The sequence below is a fragment of the Cladophialophora carrionii genome (assembly GCF_000365165.1).
Source record: "Cladophialophora carrionii CBS 160.54 unplaced genomic scaffold supercont1.8, whole genome shotgun sequence".
NCBI classification, from domain to species: Eukaryota; Fungi; Ascomycota; class Eurotiomycetes; order Chaetothyriales; family Herpotrichiellaceae; genus Cladophialophora; species Cladophialophora carrionii.
Window position 1 is genome coordinate 206,956 of NW_008481833.1, and position 17,109 is coordinate 224,064.

General features: G+C 55.4%; 6 protein-coding genes across 6 annotated transcripts; 4 read left to right on the forward strand and 2 right to left on the reverse strand.

Annotated features, from left to right (window-relative positions):
• Positions 1-508: 508 nt before the first annotated feature.
• Positions 509-1,027, forward strand: G647_08726 (uncharacterized protein; the record flags this gene model as incomplete). The annotated part of the gene is made up of 1 exon (XM_008733033.1): positions 509-1,027. The coding sequence occupies one exon, from the start codon at positions 509-511 to the stop codon at positions 1,025-1,027; it is 519 nt and encodes a 172-aa protein (XP_008731255.1).
• An 889-nt stretch (positions 1,028-1,916) lies between these two features.
• G647_08727 (uncharacterized protein) lies at positions 1,917-4,658 on the forward strand (the record flags this gene model as incomplete). The annotated part of the gene is made up of 1 exon (XM_008733034.1): positions 1,917-4,658. One exon carries the CDS (start codon positions 1,917-1,919, stop codon positions 4,656-4,658), a length of 2,742 nt encoding a protein of 913 aa, XP_008731256.1.
• An 836-nt stretch (positions 4,659-5,494) lies between these two features.
• G647_08728 (uncharacterized protein) lies at positions 5,495-8,011 on the forward strand (the record flags this gene model as incomplete). The annotated part of the gene is made up of 5 exons (XM_008733035.1): positions 5,495-5,523; positions 5,635-5,678; positions 5,736-5,888; positions 6,158-6,762; positions 6,812-8,011. 5 exons carry the CDS (start codon positions 5,495-5,497, stop codon positions 8,009-8,011), a joined length of 2,031 nt encoding a protein of 676 aa, XP_008731257.1.
• Positions 8,012-8,933: 922 nt separating this feature from the next.
• G647_08729 (uncharacterized protein) lies at positions 8,934-9,760 on the forward strand (the record flags this gene model as incomplete). Its single annotated transcript, XM_008733036.1, has 2 exons — positions 8,934-9,381; positions 9,474-9,760. The coding sequence occupies 2 exons, from the start codon at positions 8,934-8,936 to the stop codon at positions 9,758-9,760; spliced, it is 735 nt and encodes a 244-aa protein (XP_008731258.1).
• A 587-nt stretch (positions 9,761-10,347) lies between these two features.
• On the reverse strand, positions 10,348-11,750 carry G647_08730 (adenosine deaminase; the record flags this gene model as incomplete). Its single annotated transcript, XM_008733037.1, has 2 exons — positions 10,348-11,351; positions 11,681-11,750. The coding sequence occupies 2 exons, from the start codon at positions 11,748-11,750 to the stop codon at positions 10,348-10,350; spliced, it is 1,074 nt and encodes a 357-aa protein (XP_008731259.1).
• A 988-nt stretch (positions 11,751-12,738) lies between these two features.
• Positions 12,739-15,792, reverse strand: G647_08731 (uncharacterized protein; the record flags this gene model as incomplete). Its single annotated transcript, XM_008733038.1, has 1 exon — positions 12,739-15,792. One exon carries the CDS (start codon positions 15,790-15,792, stop codon positions 12,739-12,741), a length of 3,054 nt encoding a protein of 1,017 aa, XP_008731260.1.
• Positions 15,793-17,109: the final 1,317 nt, after the last annotated feature.

The window sequence follows — 17,109 nt, forward strand, 5'->3', positions numbered from 1 at the left end:
ATATGGACAAGCGAGATCTTGCACCTGCAAGAGTGGCTCGACAAGATCATTTCGCGTCCAGCGGTTCAGAAGGTCCTTTAGACGGGTGCCGAGTCTGGTGGGTATTAGTGTTGGCATGATAAGATATGTAGTGGCCCATTGCTTATTGTGTCATTGAGAACAGGAGCACACATCAGTCATATCACTACTTGTTCTACAACCACCCCTGGCTGTCGTTTGTATAGGTACCACAAGTATCTGTGGAATCGGATGGAAGTCAATGATCATCAGGCGAGGCTGCGGGGCAGCCTTGCGTATTCACTTCCCCGCACCGACTTTTCCTTGCCTGCGACGCGCCCAAACGCGCTTCACTTGGGAATTTGACAAAACCATGCAGTCGGCAACTGCCCACCGAGCTCTGCAAGAGAAGTATCGGTCGATTCTGACTTGCTATTTTATCTTGAGCCCACAGTAATTGCCTGCAGACCATCAGCGGCAGCATTAGTCGCCCCGATAAAAGAACTTAGAGATGGCTTCTCATGACGAGCTTGCTACGTTGCCCACGCCGGACATGATTACACTTCTCTTCAAATGCCACAAGTCCACAGTAGCACTTTCGGTCCTCCCAACGACGCCTTTCGCAGAAGTCAAACCTCTCTTGCTTGGGGCCCTTCAGTCGCGAAACATCAAGACCTTGCCCGGTTCCGACACTCCTCTACCTGAAGACCCCGAGGACCTAGAGTTTGGAGTGTTAGCAGACAAGAAGGACGCCAGCAAGGGCTGGGTACCAATGGTGATCAGGGAGCAAGAGGTTACTGGGCCCCGAGGTCCGAAAAAGAAGGTTGGAGGCAAAGACTCGGTCCTCAATCAGAGTCCACGTGGGGCTGGTCTTAGTGATGGGGCTTGGATTGCATATCGGGTGAAGCCAGAGCAGAAAGAGCCAAACGGTGAAGCCGACGATGAAGCCGACGGCACCCCAAACATCGACGTAGAGGAAGATGTCGGCTTTGATGTGGTCATTCCAAGCTTTGAAGACGAGGCTGAGTGACAATCGACGCTTACTCACTGTCATGGACCCCCAATTCTTGGTTGCAAACTGGGAGAACGAGATAATACCTACATCATGAGTCAAATTCATGGTGCGGCCGCCCTCGGGAGAAGAAGCAGAAGCAACAATTTCTCACTTTCGCGCCAAAATGGACGAATGGCTTCAGTCGTATCGTTCGCCCTTTCTCGCATGAGGGCAGGCGTGCTGCAGGTTCGAGACCCGGTGGAAAATGTTGTCATTTCAGTTCTAGGCGAGGAGTTATTGCGCTCATACTGCTGTTGGCAGGATTCCAGCCCCCATCGGGCTTATGCACCCTCTCGCAACTGGGAATCTAAGCGACTGGTTAGTGCAATTGCAAAAGCAGGCAAAGAGCACGGGGCAGGGGGATAATGTGCCTGCCAGCTCGATTACGAAGAAAAGTCACCAGACGAAGGCGAATCCAAGCGGTTGCAAACACTGCGTATGAAGTTGTGTTCTATATCTGGAAACACAGCGGGACGGTTTCCCCGCAGTGTGACTAGAGGCTGACACCGGGTCAAAGTGTGAAAAAGACAGAGTAGCTATGTACTAGGCATTGACAGGTCAGGACTCAGAAAGACAGCAGCCGAGAGCTAGTTCCGTAGAGTGCGTAGCTAGAAATCGAGCCTGAGCGGCAATTGGGCGAGATTCAAGTCATTAAGCGGCATTGAGGAGAGGCTGAACAGGTGCACCTCTTGGTATCTGCCTCCCGCCCATAATCAGTGTTCAATCAGCCCGCCTTCAATCAGGGCGAGCATCTGCAGCTGACTCTTTGTTCAGCCCGTTCGATTGTCTCCGGCTCACCCAGTGCGCAACTCGCTGTAATTGACATCTTGTTTGTCTCGTCCCCTTCGCGGCGGAGGCGGCTTCAATGCAGCGGCTCTTCAAGACCAACAAGTCGCAGGCCTCGATCGAAGACCCCCAGGCTCATCAAGCTCACCCTGATCCACATCTCCATCAGCAACAGCAACAGCCCCCTCCAGGCGGACGCCAGCAGCAACTCTACTTTGACCCCCAACATCAACCCTACTCGCACCAGCAATCGCAACAGCAGCCATTTCCTCCAGACTCTCGCTTCCCAGGACAAGGACAGGGACAAGATCTGCATCATCAGACCCCGTCTCAGCCCGATTCCGGTGCCCCTCCTCATCTGAACCGCAGTCAGAGCAACCGCAACTCCTCCATCCCAGACGTCTATGGACCCCAGCGGCCACAAGTGAACGTTGTTCCACCGCTGTCTCAACAACACGACGCCTTCGTCCCCGAAGGTCCCGCGCCGGTTCCTGGACAGACTCAGTTCGGCAGGTCAACACAAGTCCGCACCATTGAGGACAAAGAACACAAACGGTCCAAGCGTAACATCATCTCAAGTCTGCTGAAAGACAAGAGCAAAGACGACGAAAGACATCGAGAGAAAGAGAAGGAAAACAACTCGGTCGAGCGCAAGCCTCTGGGGCGGTCAAGCTCGGTACATCTTCTCAGGAAATCTCACCCGCCTCCTGAGCAGCCTCCTCGCGAATCGTACTCGACTCAGACATCTCCTCAGTCACAGTACCCGTCCAGGCAGTCCGTCTATTATCCTCCACCACCGACAGAGGCTACCGACCCACGTGCAAGCCAGGCTGCTGACCAAACTACATACGAGCAATACCAGAGGAACCAGGCTCAATTTGACTCTCCTCAGAGTCAATTTACTCACCATTCCATCGAATACACCGAGGACGCGCCTCATTTCAGTTCGCAACAGGAGCAATATCAGGCTTATCACCAGTCCGAATCTGAGAATACCTCGGACCAGTACTTGCCCTACCAAGCCCAATCGTCGAGACCGGGCAACGTAGACTCTGACCATTACCAACATCTCAGGCCCCCTTCACAGACATCTCTGGGCCCACCTTCACCCATCAACACCCCGGCCCAACCTCAGACCGGCGGTCCCGACTCTCGGCCCTCCACAGCTGCCACCAATCGATACTCGGCGCAGTCTCCTCCTCAGGGGCAACAGCCACCCCCATCGGTCATGGCGAGAGGCGACCCTCCTAACGGGGGTATCCGCCAACAGCTGTCCCAGCGTGAGCGAGGCTCCGATGAGCAGGTTCAATATCAGAGCCAAAACCAAGCCGATCCGAGAGCGAGAATGTCCCAGCAGCAGGCCTCCGAACAGGGCCGAAACACGCCTCCTCCCCGGAGCCGAGAGGACATTACGCAGTTAGACTTTGCTTCACTTCTTGCGCGCCATGAGGAATTGCAGGCCAAGTACTCCAAGGTCAAGCGATACTACTTCGAGCGAGAGGCTCAAGTGACCCAGTTGCAGAATACTGTGGCAAATCAGCGCCTATCAATGTCCAAGACTTCTTTAGACGACGCACAGTACACGGCCAGATTCGAGCGCTTGAGTCAAGCCATCAATAATCTCTCCTTCAACATCCGGAAAAACTGGCGCGCAATCCCACCGTGGCTGCGCCATGTGTGCAATCAGGATGCTCACACAGTTGGGACCAAAGAAATGACTGCGGTAGGACGCGCTTGTATCACACGCTGGCTGTATGAGAGTATCTTCCAGCACACGTTCCATCCCGGCATTGAACCGTCGTTATCCGCGCAGTTGAAGCGGATTGAACACAATCTCCGTCGCGGAGGGCAAGCTGGCGCCATGCTCACCGATGAACAGCGAGACGACTTGACGACCAAGATCACGACCTGGAGGCTCACCACTATAGAAGGACTGCATGATATGCTGGGGTCCCAGCAAGCCGAACACTACACCGAGACCATGAACAAGCATTATACCCACCAGCTCACCGAGTCCTTGAAGGCAAACCTGACGGATCCCCCGCCACCGGGACTTGTTGAGGGCGTCGGCATGATTGTCGGACAAGCCATCGGCATCGCCTCCAACATCCCGCTCGAGTCGCGCGACATCTGCATCGAATACTTCATGCCTGGCACTCCTCTCAATGAGGCGTACATGAAGGTGGAGCCACAGATCGTCGCCCTGACCAATCCTGGACCCGACGAACGGATCCTGCAGCAACAGGCAGCAGAGGCGAAAGCACGGACAGAGGCACAAGAAGCCGATCAGATGAGCACTGCCAGCACAGACGATGGGCCCCGTGATGTGGAAGCCGAGATTCGTGAAGCTGCCGGCAAAGCGGCGTCGCAAACCGCCCAGCAGCCTGGCCAGCAAGGACGCAATGAAAGCGTGGCAAGCAACGCCAGTCAGGCAACCGTCAAGGGTTCGGGTGACAAGCAGTCCAAGAAATCAGGGTTGTTTGGTGGTTTTGTCAACAAGAAACCGTCCATGTCGTCGCGCGGTGGTGACCGTCCAGAAGTTGCTAACATCAACTCGGCGCGGGGCGAGGGTGATGATGAGCGTGGTAATGTTAGGAACAGCATGGCCGTTGATCCTGCGTCCATGGTGCCTCCCTCGATCGCGAACGAAGGACGTATCAGGTTTGCAGCTTTCGTGGCTGTTGAGGTCAGGGGCAAAGGACCAGGAATGGCGCCGACAAGTAGTGCAGCCAGCGGCAAGGAACCCGGGTCGACCGCGGCAGCAGCAAGCCCCCAGTCCTCGGTCAATGTCCTTTTCAAGGCGCCTGTCTACGAATACTAGATGAGCAAGAGCGTGTACGGCAGTGGGATATAAGGCATTTGCTAGCGATGGTGATGTCAAGGCAGCGATGCAGTGATGGGTTGGCTGGGGAAGCAAAATGTTTTGGGTATCCAATTGGACCTCTCCTACTTGTTTGAGCCCTTAAGCGAAATGGATAAAGTAGACGAGGACGATGTGCGAGATGACATGGTTTAAACCTGCGTGGGCGTGGCAATCCAGTCCCTGTCTGCATGTGATGTGTGCTCGGGCGACCTTGACGGCAACGCCTTCGGAGCATGCTTCAGGCTCGGGAAGGCCCCTAGGCTCCGCCCGGAGGCCAAGCGAAGGCCACAGGGGGGTGCGGCTCCTCCGTTCAGTGGCTGGTCGGTGCATGGGCTGCCCTTGCGCTCGCTCGTTGGGCCGCTGTTCCATCTGTGAGCATCGCCCTTTTTCAGCTCCCCGAATCCCATTTTCCTTTCCCCTTTGCCGTTTCCCGTGTCTCTTCAGGTTGCAACCTGACAAAAAGGCGGGGTCTTCGTGATGCCTTGCGTGCGCTGGGCAACATCGTCTCACCGATTGGCTCTAGGCCGTTCGTTGAAGCAGCCCTGGTGCCGTGCTTTTTCAGACGCCAACATTGCCATCTCAGTTGCCTCGAGAGCAAAATAGAGGCAAACTTCCCCATTTTGCTCCTTTCTTCTCTCTATATGGCTCTGTAGTGCTCGCCGACACCCTTCGTCTCGCGGAGCTCGTTTCCACCTGGTCTTCATGCCCACGTTAACGAATAAAATCGAGGACCCATGTCAGGAATGTCGTGGTATGTCGTCCCGTCCCATGGCCCTGGGCTGGCTTGTTGACTGATGGCTGCCGAAAGACCGCCACCTCAAGTGTAAGTCGACTGCATCTTCTTGTCTCTGGTCTCATGGCAGCCTCCACACGCTATCACGTCTGGGTGCTGCAGGCGTCGATTTCTGCACGAAGGCTGCGAGACGTGCCACAGGGACCAGCCGTTGCTCACCGCCCCTGTCATTCATTCTCAGCCCCGTTACTACCATCTCCACTTCCCTGGGCTTCCCTTCTTCCCGAGCTGACTTCCCTCAGGCGACGATAGCTATCCCAAATGCAAACAATGTGAACGGTTGGGCGAGAAGTGTCGGAGGGGAAAGGGCAAGCTCAAGTTCCGGGTCGGGTCGAGCGCAAAGTACGACGCTGCCTTTGCCAAAGATCAAACATGGCTGGAGCAGACCAAAAACGGTAAGTGTGTGTAACCTTTTCACAGAGTTTTCGGTGTTCGAGACAAAGAGCCGTGGAGGGGAGCATGAGGTGAAAGTCCTCACCCGTCCTTTATACTTCCCTCATGTACCTCCGCCACCACCGCCGCGCTCCAGCACGAGGTATTCATCTCGTGTCACACCGCCGGAAGCTACGCTGGCAGCTGCTGTGTACCCGTCCACCCCGCTCAAGCGCAAACTCCTACGGGCGGCTGGCCTATCAACTTGGATGCTGACGATGCTCTTTGGCAGCGAAATTTCAATTCGTCGATCAAGGACCCGAACTAGAGAACTATTATTCCCAGGATGATACCGTGATAAGTACGGCCAAATCGAACAGTGACGAGCAAAGACGGGAAGATGCGCCCGGTCTTCCGAAGCGGATAGAGCCTTCAGTTGAGACTGAGCTCTTTCCGACGACTCGCATCCTACCACCGACCGAAGCTTCTACTTTTCTCTCACCCGTCGACATCGCCCACGAGGCTGTGCTGGTGCACTCTCCCATCAAACGGAGGAGGACGGCAGACGAGACCAGCACAGGCTTCCGGTCTAATTCGGAGCGGGCATCTCATGCCGCGTACGACGCCATCCGTTCGCAGTATCGAATCTACGATTTTCCCAAGGTCTTTAACTCGGTCAGTCCGGACGGCTTCACCTATATGCCGGGGCAAAAGCACGTCCCCAAAGTAGTCGAGGCGGAGTACCGTCGACTGGCAGATTCGGCGGCCGCGGCCATTCCGGCGGAATCGCTACTCTCGCCCACCATATGGAAAGAGGAATTCTACTGGCCGAACCAGTTTACCACCATACAATGTGCTTGTTTGATGCGGTATTACATCGAAAATCTGGCGCCCTGGGTAGGCTCCCTGCTTCGCAGATCATGTGGCAGAGGCTGACGGGGCGCAGTTTGACGTAGGAGACCCTGCCAGACATTTTACATTGGCCGTGCCCCAACATGCAAGGCGATGTCCTCCATTGCTCAACGCCATCTTTACTCTTGCCGCCCGACACCTTGCGTCGCTCCCACATTTCAAGACGGCCGATGGAGTGATTGAGTATCAAAGCATCCGACTTCCCAAGTTGACCGAAGAGACTGCTGTGAAATACCATCAGGCGTGTATCGCGTACCTCATCAAATTGGCCACCGATCCCGAGCATGTGCGGGACGAGAACTTGTTGGCGGCTGCAGTCATCCTGCGCTATTATGAAGAGATCGACCCATCCTTGACGGGGGAAGATATCAAGACACTGATCCACACCTTCCAGCTGTTTGTCAACGCTCAAGCCAATCCGTACGCATATTCCATGGACGACGGGAAGCATACCGAGTACCTGAGACCAGGGTCGGCCGTGGGGACGTTCGACAACTGCCTCGCATACTTGAAAAGCTTCCAACATGCATCGTTTCGGGTGGCGCTGCGTCAAGAGATCACGATCGCTTTCTTGAAACAACGGGCCGTCCGCCTCCCACTGGAGACGTGGAGCGTGCTGCAGGGGTTTGACGAAGCCGAGGACTTTGTTTGGTCAGATCGGCACCTCTACCACTGTGCAAAGGTCTTGCAGTTTTGCTTCGGCGGTGATAACAATAGTGGTAAGACGCAAATTGAACGATGGAGCGAGCTTCGAGATTTCGAGACGCACTGGGATCAATCCAAACCCTTGTCGTTCATGCCGATCCATTATCAGGAGCCGGACCGCGCCAAGGGAGAATGTCTACCTCACATATGGTACATGGCCGAGGTCCACGTCACGGGGCTGTTGTCGCTGGACCTGGCTCGGATCTTGTTGACAGTATACAATCCCAACATTCCCAGGATCGGACCTGGAGTCACGGCCGCGCAGAGGCGCATTGCGGACGAGGTGCATGACGTCGTGATACGACTGTGCGGGACGGCCGTGTCACTCGGAGGCACGGCGGCAGCGACCCCTTCTTCCCAACCGGCCATGGTGCAAGCGTACGTGGCCATCGTGGTCTGCGGAGAGTATTTTACGGACCCTGTCGAACAGCGAGCTCTTCTGGGGATTTTGGACAGGTTGAAGAACGATCACGGCTGGCCCACGGCAAGGGCTGCCCTGCGGTTGAAACATGAATGGGGCTGGACTTGACGGGGTCCTGCCTGGACAGGTACCCGGGTTCGGTATTACATACTTTTGACGCACGACCTTGGCAGCACTTGAGCGTTTGACGACTTCTGCGACAGCGTTTGGTACACTTGTACTCATCGCATGAGATACCACGGGACAGCATTGGGATATGGGCGATGGAAAAGGAAAGGCAATGGGACTGGGACTGGGACTGGGATTGGGCATGGAATCAGGATCGCCAAAGGATGATTGAACTGGCCTCATCAGCCCGGAACAGGAACACGCAAGGAATCTACATGCGACGGCTGCCAGTTACGGAGGGGGTGCAGGGGGTGTTGCATTCTCACGCTACCTCTGCTGTGAGTCCCAAACGGTGCCCCACAGGCCTTTTTCTGGGAGCGGGCTCATGCCTACGAATAATCACTGTGTACGGAGTACTAAGTACGCGTATTGGCAGCTCGCAGTTAATACCTACCTACTGTAGCTTGTCGAGGCTTGCCACGCCTTCGGTGGATGATCGGCCGACTCGTGGCTCTCGCATGTTGACTTGATGCCGTCATCAGCAGGGAATGAATGCGACTTCCCCTCCTGGTCGCACCCCCCCCTCGATACCCCTCCCCTCGTTCTTTTGATCAGCGTCATTACTAATTGACAATAGACAGTGAGAAGCCAGACGCAGACTCGGGACTCACTGACGGGAACCAACGACCGGCTATGGCGCAATCTCTCCGTCCATTGATTCACTGATTCATTGACTATTGACTATTGAAGCCGCGTCTCCGTCTTCGCAGGTTCCTTTACTTTCCTCTCACTTCACACTGAGGAACGAACCTGCCCTGCCTGCCCTCATCCTGTTATTTTCTCTGTCTCAAGGAACGAGACCGTACCTGGGAAGCACCACACCAACCAACACGAGTTGGACCACCCTCGTCCACCCACCATCATGGCCAACAACCTCTACATCGCCGAGACGCCCAAGGAAGTGGCAGAGGCCAAAGGCCTGCACCTCATCACGCAGAACACGCCCAACGGCCAGGCCACGCAGATCCTCCTGGAAGAACTGGCCGACAGCTACGGCACGCAATGGACCACCACGCTCATCAACATCATGACCAACGAGCAGAAGAAGGAGTGGTTCCTGCGCCTGAACCCCAACGGCCGCATCCCCGTGCTGGTCGACAACACGCAGTCTCCGCCCTTCTCCGTCATCGAGACGTCCGCCCAGCTGCTGTACTTGCTGAAGTTCTTCGACAAGGAGGACAAGTTCGGCTTCAAGGACGAGTTGGAACGGAACGAGGCCCTGCAGTGGATCTTCTTCTGGCACGGCGGCGGTGCGCCGTACCAGGGACAGGTCAACCACTTTACGCGGGCGGCGCCGGAGAAGATCCCATGTACGTTTGACGTGTTGCGTCTAGCCGCTCCCGTGTGCCTTACCCGTTTGTGCCTGTACTGACGTGAGGTGTGCTCACGCGCATTCAATTAGACGCCATCAACCGATACAAGAACGAAACCCTCCGCGTGTACGGCGTTCTCGAGATCCGCCTCTCGGGCATCTACGCAGACGGGCCGCGCGACTACCTCGCCGGCAAGGGCAAGGGCAAGTACTCGGTCGCTGATATCAAAACGTGGCCGTGGGTCAAGGGCTGGGAGAGGAGCGGGTTCACCGCCGACGAAATGAAGCCGTTCCCGCATCTGATGAAGTGGGTTGACCGCATTGCGGCCAGGGAGCCCGTGCAGAGAGGCATCGGCGACAAATACGTGCAGAAGTAAGTGAGTGTGTGTGTCAGTCGGTCGATATTCTGCTTGCCACATGATCCGTGAGATGTGAGGTGGCCGTTCTGGAACGGTAGTGGTAGGAGAGGGGGGGGGGGGGGAAGACCGACCATCACATCACCTTTACGCATAAAGAGATGTGGGATAGAACAAGAGCAAAAGCAAAAGCAATGACATACGCAATGGCATATCACAACAGCATTGGCGACCGATTGATGAAACCCAGTCCGCGAGCCCAAACCGCGATCGACTGCAGTTCTGTGTCAGTTGCTCAAGACAAAGCATGCATTCTATGCACTCCGTTCTACACCCAGTGGCCCAGGTTTTCCAGTCAATGTTGTCGTTGTTCGCCACGCCTCAAACTATTGTATATCAACCACGGGCTAACATGGACGTGCTCTCTCATTCCCTGGGAGGGCACACGCTCGCTGCTCAGGTCGAAACTCTGATTCCATCATCCGACACGGAGCCTGTCTGTGGCGATTACGGGCAAATCCTGTAAGGCAAGACTGCAAGACGAATTCTGTGATCTATCAGGTGTCTATGTCTATCCCATGTGCTGATCCGCTTTTACATGATCCCAATCAATCGCGATACTTGACCATGACATCCTCTAACAAGCGCGTAATCTCTGCCTTCCTCTCACTCGAACACCAACTCCCCTCGATGGAATTGCGCACAATCCGCTCCCACTCGGCCGTACTCAGCCCAAACGCCTCTTGCACAGCACAGTAGTTATCCAAGATATACCCGCCAAAATAGGCCGGGTCGTCACTGTTGATACTGAACTTGACACCGGCGTCGAGGTAGCGGCGGACGGGCAAGTCGGCCACCCGCTTCACGCACCGCAACTCGACATTCGACAACGGACACATGGTGACCATGATGCCCTTTGCGACAAACTCGGCCATGACCGCTTCATCCTCGACGAGCTTGATCCCGTGGTCGACGCGCGTGACGTGCAGCTCGTGCAGCGCCGCGGCCATGTACGTGACGTCGGCTTCCTCGCCCGCGTGCGCCGTGCGGTTGAACCCGCGGGCCTCGGCGTCGGCGAAGATGTCGCGATACTTGGCCGGCGGGTTACCCAGCTCGGTGCTCGAGAGGCCCAGACCGGTTACGAAGTCGCCTGCCTGAAGATCCGGGATGGCGCGCCTGTACATTTCCAGACCGTCCTCCGGTGGCAGGTGGCGGAGCACGCACACGATCAGGGCGCAGGAGATGCCCAATTCGGAGCGCGCGCGGGTCAGGGCGGCGCTGAACCCGGCCACGACGGTCGCGTAGTCGACGCCCCGGCTCGTGTGGGCTTGCGGGTCGAAGAAGACTTCGGCGTGGACGACGCCGCCGTCGTGGGCGTGGTCGTGGGCGGCGGCGACGCGCGCAAAGTACGCGCTGGCCAGGGCTTCAAAGTCGGCCGCCGTGCGGAGCACCGTCATGCCGATGAAGTAGTAGTGCAGGAAGTCGTCGAGGGAGGTGAAGCGGCGGTAGCGCGCGACCAGGGCCGCGGGGCTGGCGAACGAGGCGTCGTCTTGCGGGAGGGTGATGTTGTTTCGGGCCGCCAGTTCGAAGAGGAGGTCTGGTTCGAGGGAGCCTGCGGACACAAACGGTAAGTATGTATGGGAGTGAGTCAGTAAGTTAGAGAGGAAAAGAGGGGTATTCTACGTATGTATGTATGTTTGTATGTGTGTATCGCCTGATCTCGTCTTGTGTCGTCTCGTGTTGTCTCTCGTACTCTGTATAGGAGAGCATACTATCTTCAACTCACTCTCTCACTCACTCTCTCACTTACTCACTCAGTCACTCACTCACTGACCCGTACACTCACTCATACACTCACTCATACACTCACACACTCACCCTCCCCCGTCAAGACGCAAACCAGGTAAACAGACAGACGGACAGACTCGCACGTCAACTCACCTTCCAAATGCATATGGTGCTCACATTTCGGCAGAGCCTTGAGAAACTCGTGCATCTGCCCTTGACACATCTTGAGACGGGAAGTGGTCGGAGGGAATGAGTAGAGGAGAGTTGATCCTATGTAGCACTCCTCTTCCTTCTTGCTTGGTCGTCGTTTCAGAAACTGTAATCAGTTAATTATGGCGACAGTGCTTGTGCTTCCAGGGTATCTAGGATCTAAGATCTAAGATCCAACCCTCCTCGAGGGTTCTTTGATCTGCCGGCTGGGAGCAGTGTCGTGTCGTGTCGTGTCGTGTCGTGTCGTGTTATACCGCGTCTTGTCGTAATCACAGGACGTCGATGAATTTCGGGCGTCGGTGCTTTGGCGTTGTCGTAATCACAGGGACGTCGATGAATTGAGAGAGTCGGTGCTTTGGCGAACCAGTGACGAGGTGAGGCGATCTCCCGCCACCCAAGCTACGTACGGAGTACCAATGTATTGATTTCCTTGCTTCTCTCTCTCTCTCTCTTTCGGCTAATTATCACATCAGACCAGGTCAGATACCGATTCTCAATAACAACGATTGAACCTCAGGCAGAGAAATCAACGTCGCTTATTGCTGGGTGGTGAGAGGGAAAAATCCTATGGGCAACCCCCGTCCAGTCCAGTCCAGTCCGGTCGGCAACCTCCGAACCTGACTGAGCAAGTACGAGGACATTCCACCAACACGCACTGGAATCCGCAGCGAAGGCTGCTTACATACCGTTCGCTGCTGCGGTCGTCAGATACGGGATATCATGCTACGTTAGCGCATGACACGGCTCGAGAATAGACATCCGAAACAATCGGCTGCGGACGGGACGTTGACAATAATGAGAGAGGATGAAGTGAATCAATTCTGCCTGACTCGACGGAGCCTCTCAGAAGACTCTGTACAGGCAGGCTACCATCGAAGCCCCTAATAAGAACACCACGGCTAGTATTTACAGCGCGTAGACGTCCTCTTGGTAAGAATACTTCTGTACAGCTCGAATGTCATCAGGCATCCAAATTCCGCCCGTTTGCTGCCTACCCGAGATCATCCTTCGACAACGTCGCTCATTTCCAAACTGGTGCGCGCATACTCTTTGCCCAGTCCGACCCCTTTCAATCTGGCATCAATCACAGCCCCGATACAGCGTCCCATTCCTTCAAGATCCCCCATGATCCCAACATGGCCGCGGTCGCTCTCCACTCGGCCTCCTTTGACGCACAGATATCCGTCTGGCAGCTGTGCCGCACTTGCGAGTACCACCCCGTCGCCGGCTGCAAAAGCCAGGTCATCAAATGCTTCGGTGTATTTGATCGCTTCCTTGTTGACCACTCGCACTCCGTACACAGTGGGCACTGTCTTGCCGAAGATGATCGCATGCGGTGGGTAGACATTGCTCGCCTGATGGCTTGGATTGAATTTGAGCTGCTGCTTGAAGACTGAAACCTCGGCCAACGTACGATCCAGATAGTCCATTGCAACGTCTTTCGGAATCGTCACGGCAGTCGCCACGCTTGGTCGCTGGTGTGTCTGCTTCATGGACATCCCAACCATGCCCTCCGCATTGCCCTCAATATCTTGCTCAGCCTCCAACGCCTTGTCGTTCATTCGCTGACCGAGTCCGTCCAAGGGTTCTCTAGCCTCTGCATGTTGCGATAGTTGTCCCTGAGAAGCTCCACCCCCAAGCCATGAACTACGCCTAGCAGTTCCGGTAATGCTATCGGAGAGATGGTCCATAATGCTCTTCCTACCATCATCTTTTCCTTTGATTCTGTGATCTAGCGGAGGATTGATACAGGGAGATAGTCGGTACTCGTCCCAGGTCTGTGGGTCAAAAAAGTCCAGATCGAATCTTTTGTTAGTATGCTTTTCGATGAAGCAACGGCCATCTTCTGGCAGCAGGGCAAAACTGGTCCGAATGGTGAAGTTGACTTGTGCAGTGAGTACCCTGGAACTCAAAAGGACATCGTCCCCGTTCCGCAGAGGTCCTAGGATATTGACACAATGTTGCGGAGTCCCAGCAAAGACCACACCGGCGAAGAGTTCAGGACGCTGATTCACCGCGTGTCGCGTAATCAAACCACCAAGGCTGTGTGCAATAACAATCGCTCCTCGCATTCTCCGTGGCGTCTCAGGATGGTTGGACTCGAGCGATTCCAAGAATTTTATCAATTTCCCACTGAGCAAGTCAGGACTCAATCGCCAATCATAGCCCCAGTTATGGACTCTGAGCTTGTTGTCGCGAGCATTCGGGCATTTTCTCATGTGCTTAAGAAGCCTCCTGCAGATATCAATTGGCCCGATATGTGAAAGAATGCCGTCTGGGATGACCGTCTGTTCCATCCGCTCTTCGTCCTCCCGTGTGAGGCCCACCTCAAGGTCCACTTTGCGTAGGTTGAGGCCGACCTTGATGGGCACCCAGAGTTGTCGATGAGGCGGTTTGGCCGATCTCAGGATTGACCCCCTGTAGCCACCAAGTATAACAATGTCGCCCTCGGCCTTAGCCAATGCCTCAGACAGCACAGGGTGAGCTCGTTGCTGGGGCGTTTCCACTTCGATGCTCTTGGCTGCGTTCCGCATTGTCTTCATTGAAGGATGTGGACGGCCTGGAGCGTGCCCTGGCCCAGTGGCAACATCATCGATTTCGCGTGACGCCTCGCTACTCGCCCGCCCTGGTGATGCCCGCCGTCTCGCACCAGGTCGAATTGCTGGAAGCCGCGGTAACTTTATCGTGGAATTCTGAAAGCTATCTGTGATGGCTTTGAGCCTCGAGTTGGCCAGATCGGTTACATGGGCAAAGGCACTAATATCATCAAAAGCGGACGCTCCAGAGACTCTCCTTCTTATGAAGAGCGAGCTCTCCGAATTAGACCGCGCACGACTGAGGTTCAATGCCGGGCTGGATGGCGAAAGGAGGGACTCCACATTGCCATCCACCTGGCCCCGGGATATAGTAAATTCATCTCGAACTGACGATTGTCCTGGCTGCGTGCTGCCGGAAAAATCGCCTGTTCCCCATCGCTGCAGTGGTTCTCGGATAGAGAACCGAAAACTCCTGGTCATTGGAGTGTTTTCACCGCTAGTTGGGGTTCGCTGGCCAGAGTCCTTACTGTTCGGAAAAGATAGGGAACTTGGACTCTTGTCGAAGTTTGCTGAAGGTAGTTCTGGCAGCAACCTGCGAAGGTTGGCTAGTGGGCCCGACAGACTTCGTCGTCGTCCACTGGCAACTCCGCCAAGAATGCTCTTTGTAATGGACCGCCGCGAAGGATGTGAGTTGTCGTAGCTATCTCCACCGCCTACAAGATGCGAGACGTCGGTTTCGGAGTGTCGAGGCTGCTGAGGAATGTGGTCTCGCACGGGTGGGGATGGCGGTCTCCGGGTGGGTGGCGGTGGGAACCGGTATTGATAAGGCTGAAATGCATGTGAATCTTCCACCTGGATCTGTGAAGGGTGCGTCGCTTGAAAGGAGATGTCAGAATGATCGACAGTTTTGCCATAGATCCGTTCTTGCCGATAGGACGATAGCGACTCTCTTGACCAGGACCTCCTATCCACTGCCTCGGGGGATGCGGAACTCCCGGGACTGCTTTGGAAGATTGCTGGTGGCCTGTAACTGCCTAGCCTTGTACGGGGTTGTGTATCATTTGCTTCGCCTGCGTCACTACCATGGTCGGCATCCTCACCTATGCTGAGCATCCGTTGAAGGTACTCGACCGTCAAGCCTGGGGCTCCCGCCTCCTCGGACGCCAGGGCACCGGTTTGAGTATTGTTTGCTCCGTCTGCGTCGTTATCCTGGTCGCGATCCTCAGCCATGCTGAACATTCTTCGAAAGTACTCGATCGTTAAGCCTAGCGCTCTCGCTTTCTCGGACGCCGGTGTATCTGGCGATCTCATCTGCGTCTGGACGCGACTCAAGCTGACACCGATCAGTTCGTCGCCATGGAGGTCTTCCGTTTGGAGACGCAGCGCTTGGCCATGGTTGCCTGAGAGGGTACCAATATCAACGAAGCCGCCACAGCCGTCGGTCACTGGGGAGTAGTCCTCGGCCGGACCGTGAGCGGAAGTGAGGTCGGCTCTCCCAGGAGCACTGGCTAAATTCATGATTGGACGGCGAACTCATGAAGCATGTGAGACTAGAGCGGGCTGGGTGGTGGAGGGTGCGGCACTTGTCGAAATGGTGTTCCGTCCCGTCTAAAGAAGGAGCCCGCTCGGGATAATATAAGGCTGATGGGCCAGGTACAGCGCGGCTCTTGAGCTGAGATACGGTGCTTGTTATGATTGGAGATGGTCGAAGCGATGTTCTGGGTTCCAAGCTCGAATCTGACAGTTGTGGGACTCGCCTTCCGTTGGTGAGGCTGGACCTGTACGAACAGGCCTGGTGAGACGAGCAAAGCCGATGCCATAAGCGAGCGGCCGAACCATTGGATCGCGAAACTAGATCTGATGGACGGTGACTAATAGTCTTAGGTTGCAGGAAGGGTCAGGTTCCAGACTTGAGAAAGGGCGTGGGGATTCCGCTCATTGCTGGATCAAGGAAAACAAGGCGCGATAAAGATGGACTTGCGAGGTACGATGAAGGCGACAGAGAAGAGAAGAGAGCGAGCGGACATGCGAATGAGCTGTCATGAAGCAGCGCAACCGTCTTTACGACGGCGGGAAAGAGCGGATCAACTGTGAGACGAGGTAGGAGGAAGCTCGTCCCGGAGGTGGTGGCAATCGCTTCGTAGCCATCACCGACGGCCATGACTTGGACCAAAGAAATGGCATGGGCAACAGCAAGCACGTCGAAGGCCTTGATACGGAGTAGCATTGCTACGGTATCTCGTCTCACCTGTATCTCACTTCGCCTTCACTTGTACGGAGTAGTTGAATTGGTTATCAAAGATGACACACTAAGGCTTGGACCGCCCAAGAAAGCAATCGGTCAGTCTGGGGCATCGCCGAGCCCCTAACTAGGTAAGAGTAGGTAAGTAGCTAGAGGGGAGCCCTAAGCTTTGTTGGTGGGAGCCCGCCCCTAAAGTCCACCGCAACTAAATCCCTACTTACCCTGCTGCCCCTGCCTGGTACCTATTGAATGTGGATTCGGTGCTTGCTGTGTATCCACTGTCGGCGGGTTTGCGGCCCTGCGAAGAAAAAAAGCTTGTCCTCTACTTAATTGATACTGGATCCCTCACAGCGGCGGTTAAAGCTCCCCTACAGGGTCCTTCATCCGCCAACAGCTGCTGTAGCAGAAAGTCATGGCAACCCCATGGCAAATAAATGGTTGTGACCTTGAGAACATATAATGCCAGGGAGTCACATCTCAATCTGGGATCTCGTCACGGGCACTGTAACATGAAGACCTTGTGCAGCGCTACAACTTTTCCCGGCCGCCCCTTTCAGCTTCAGGCGTGGACAAGGCTTCCACGGTACGCTACC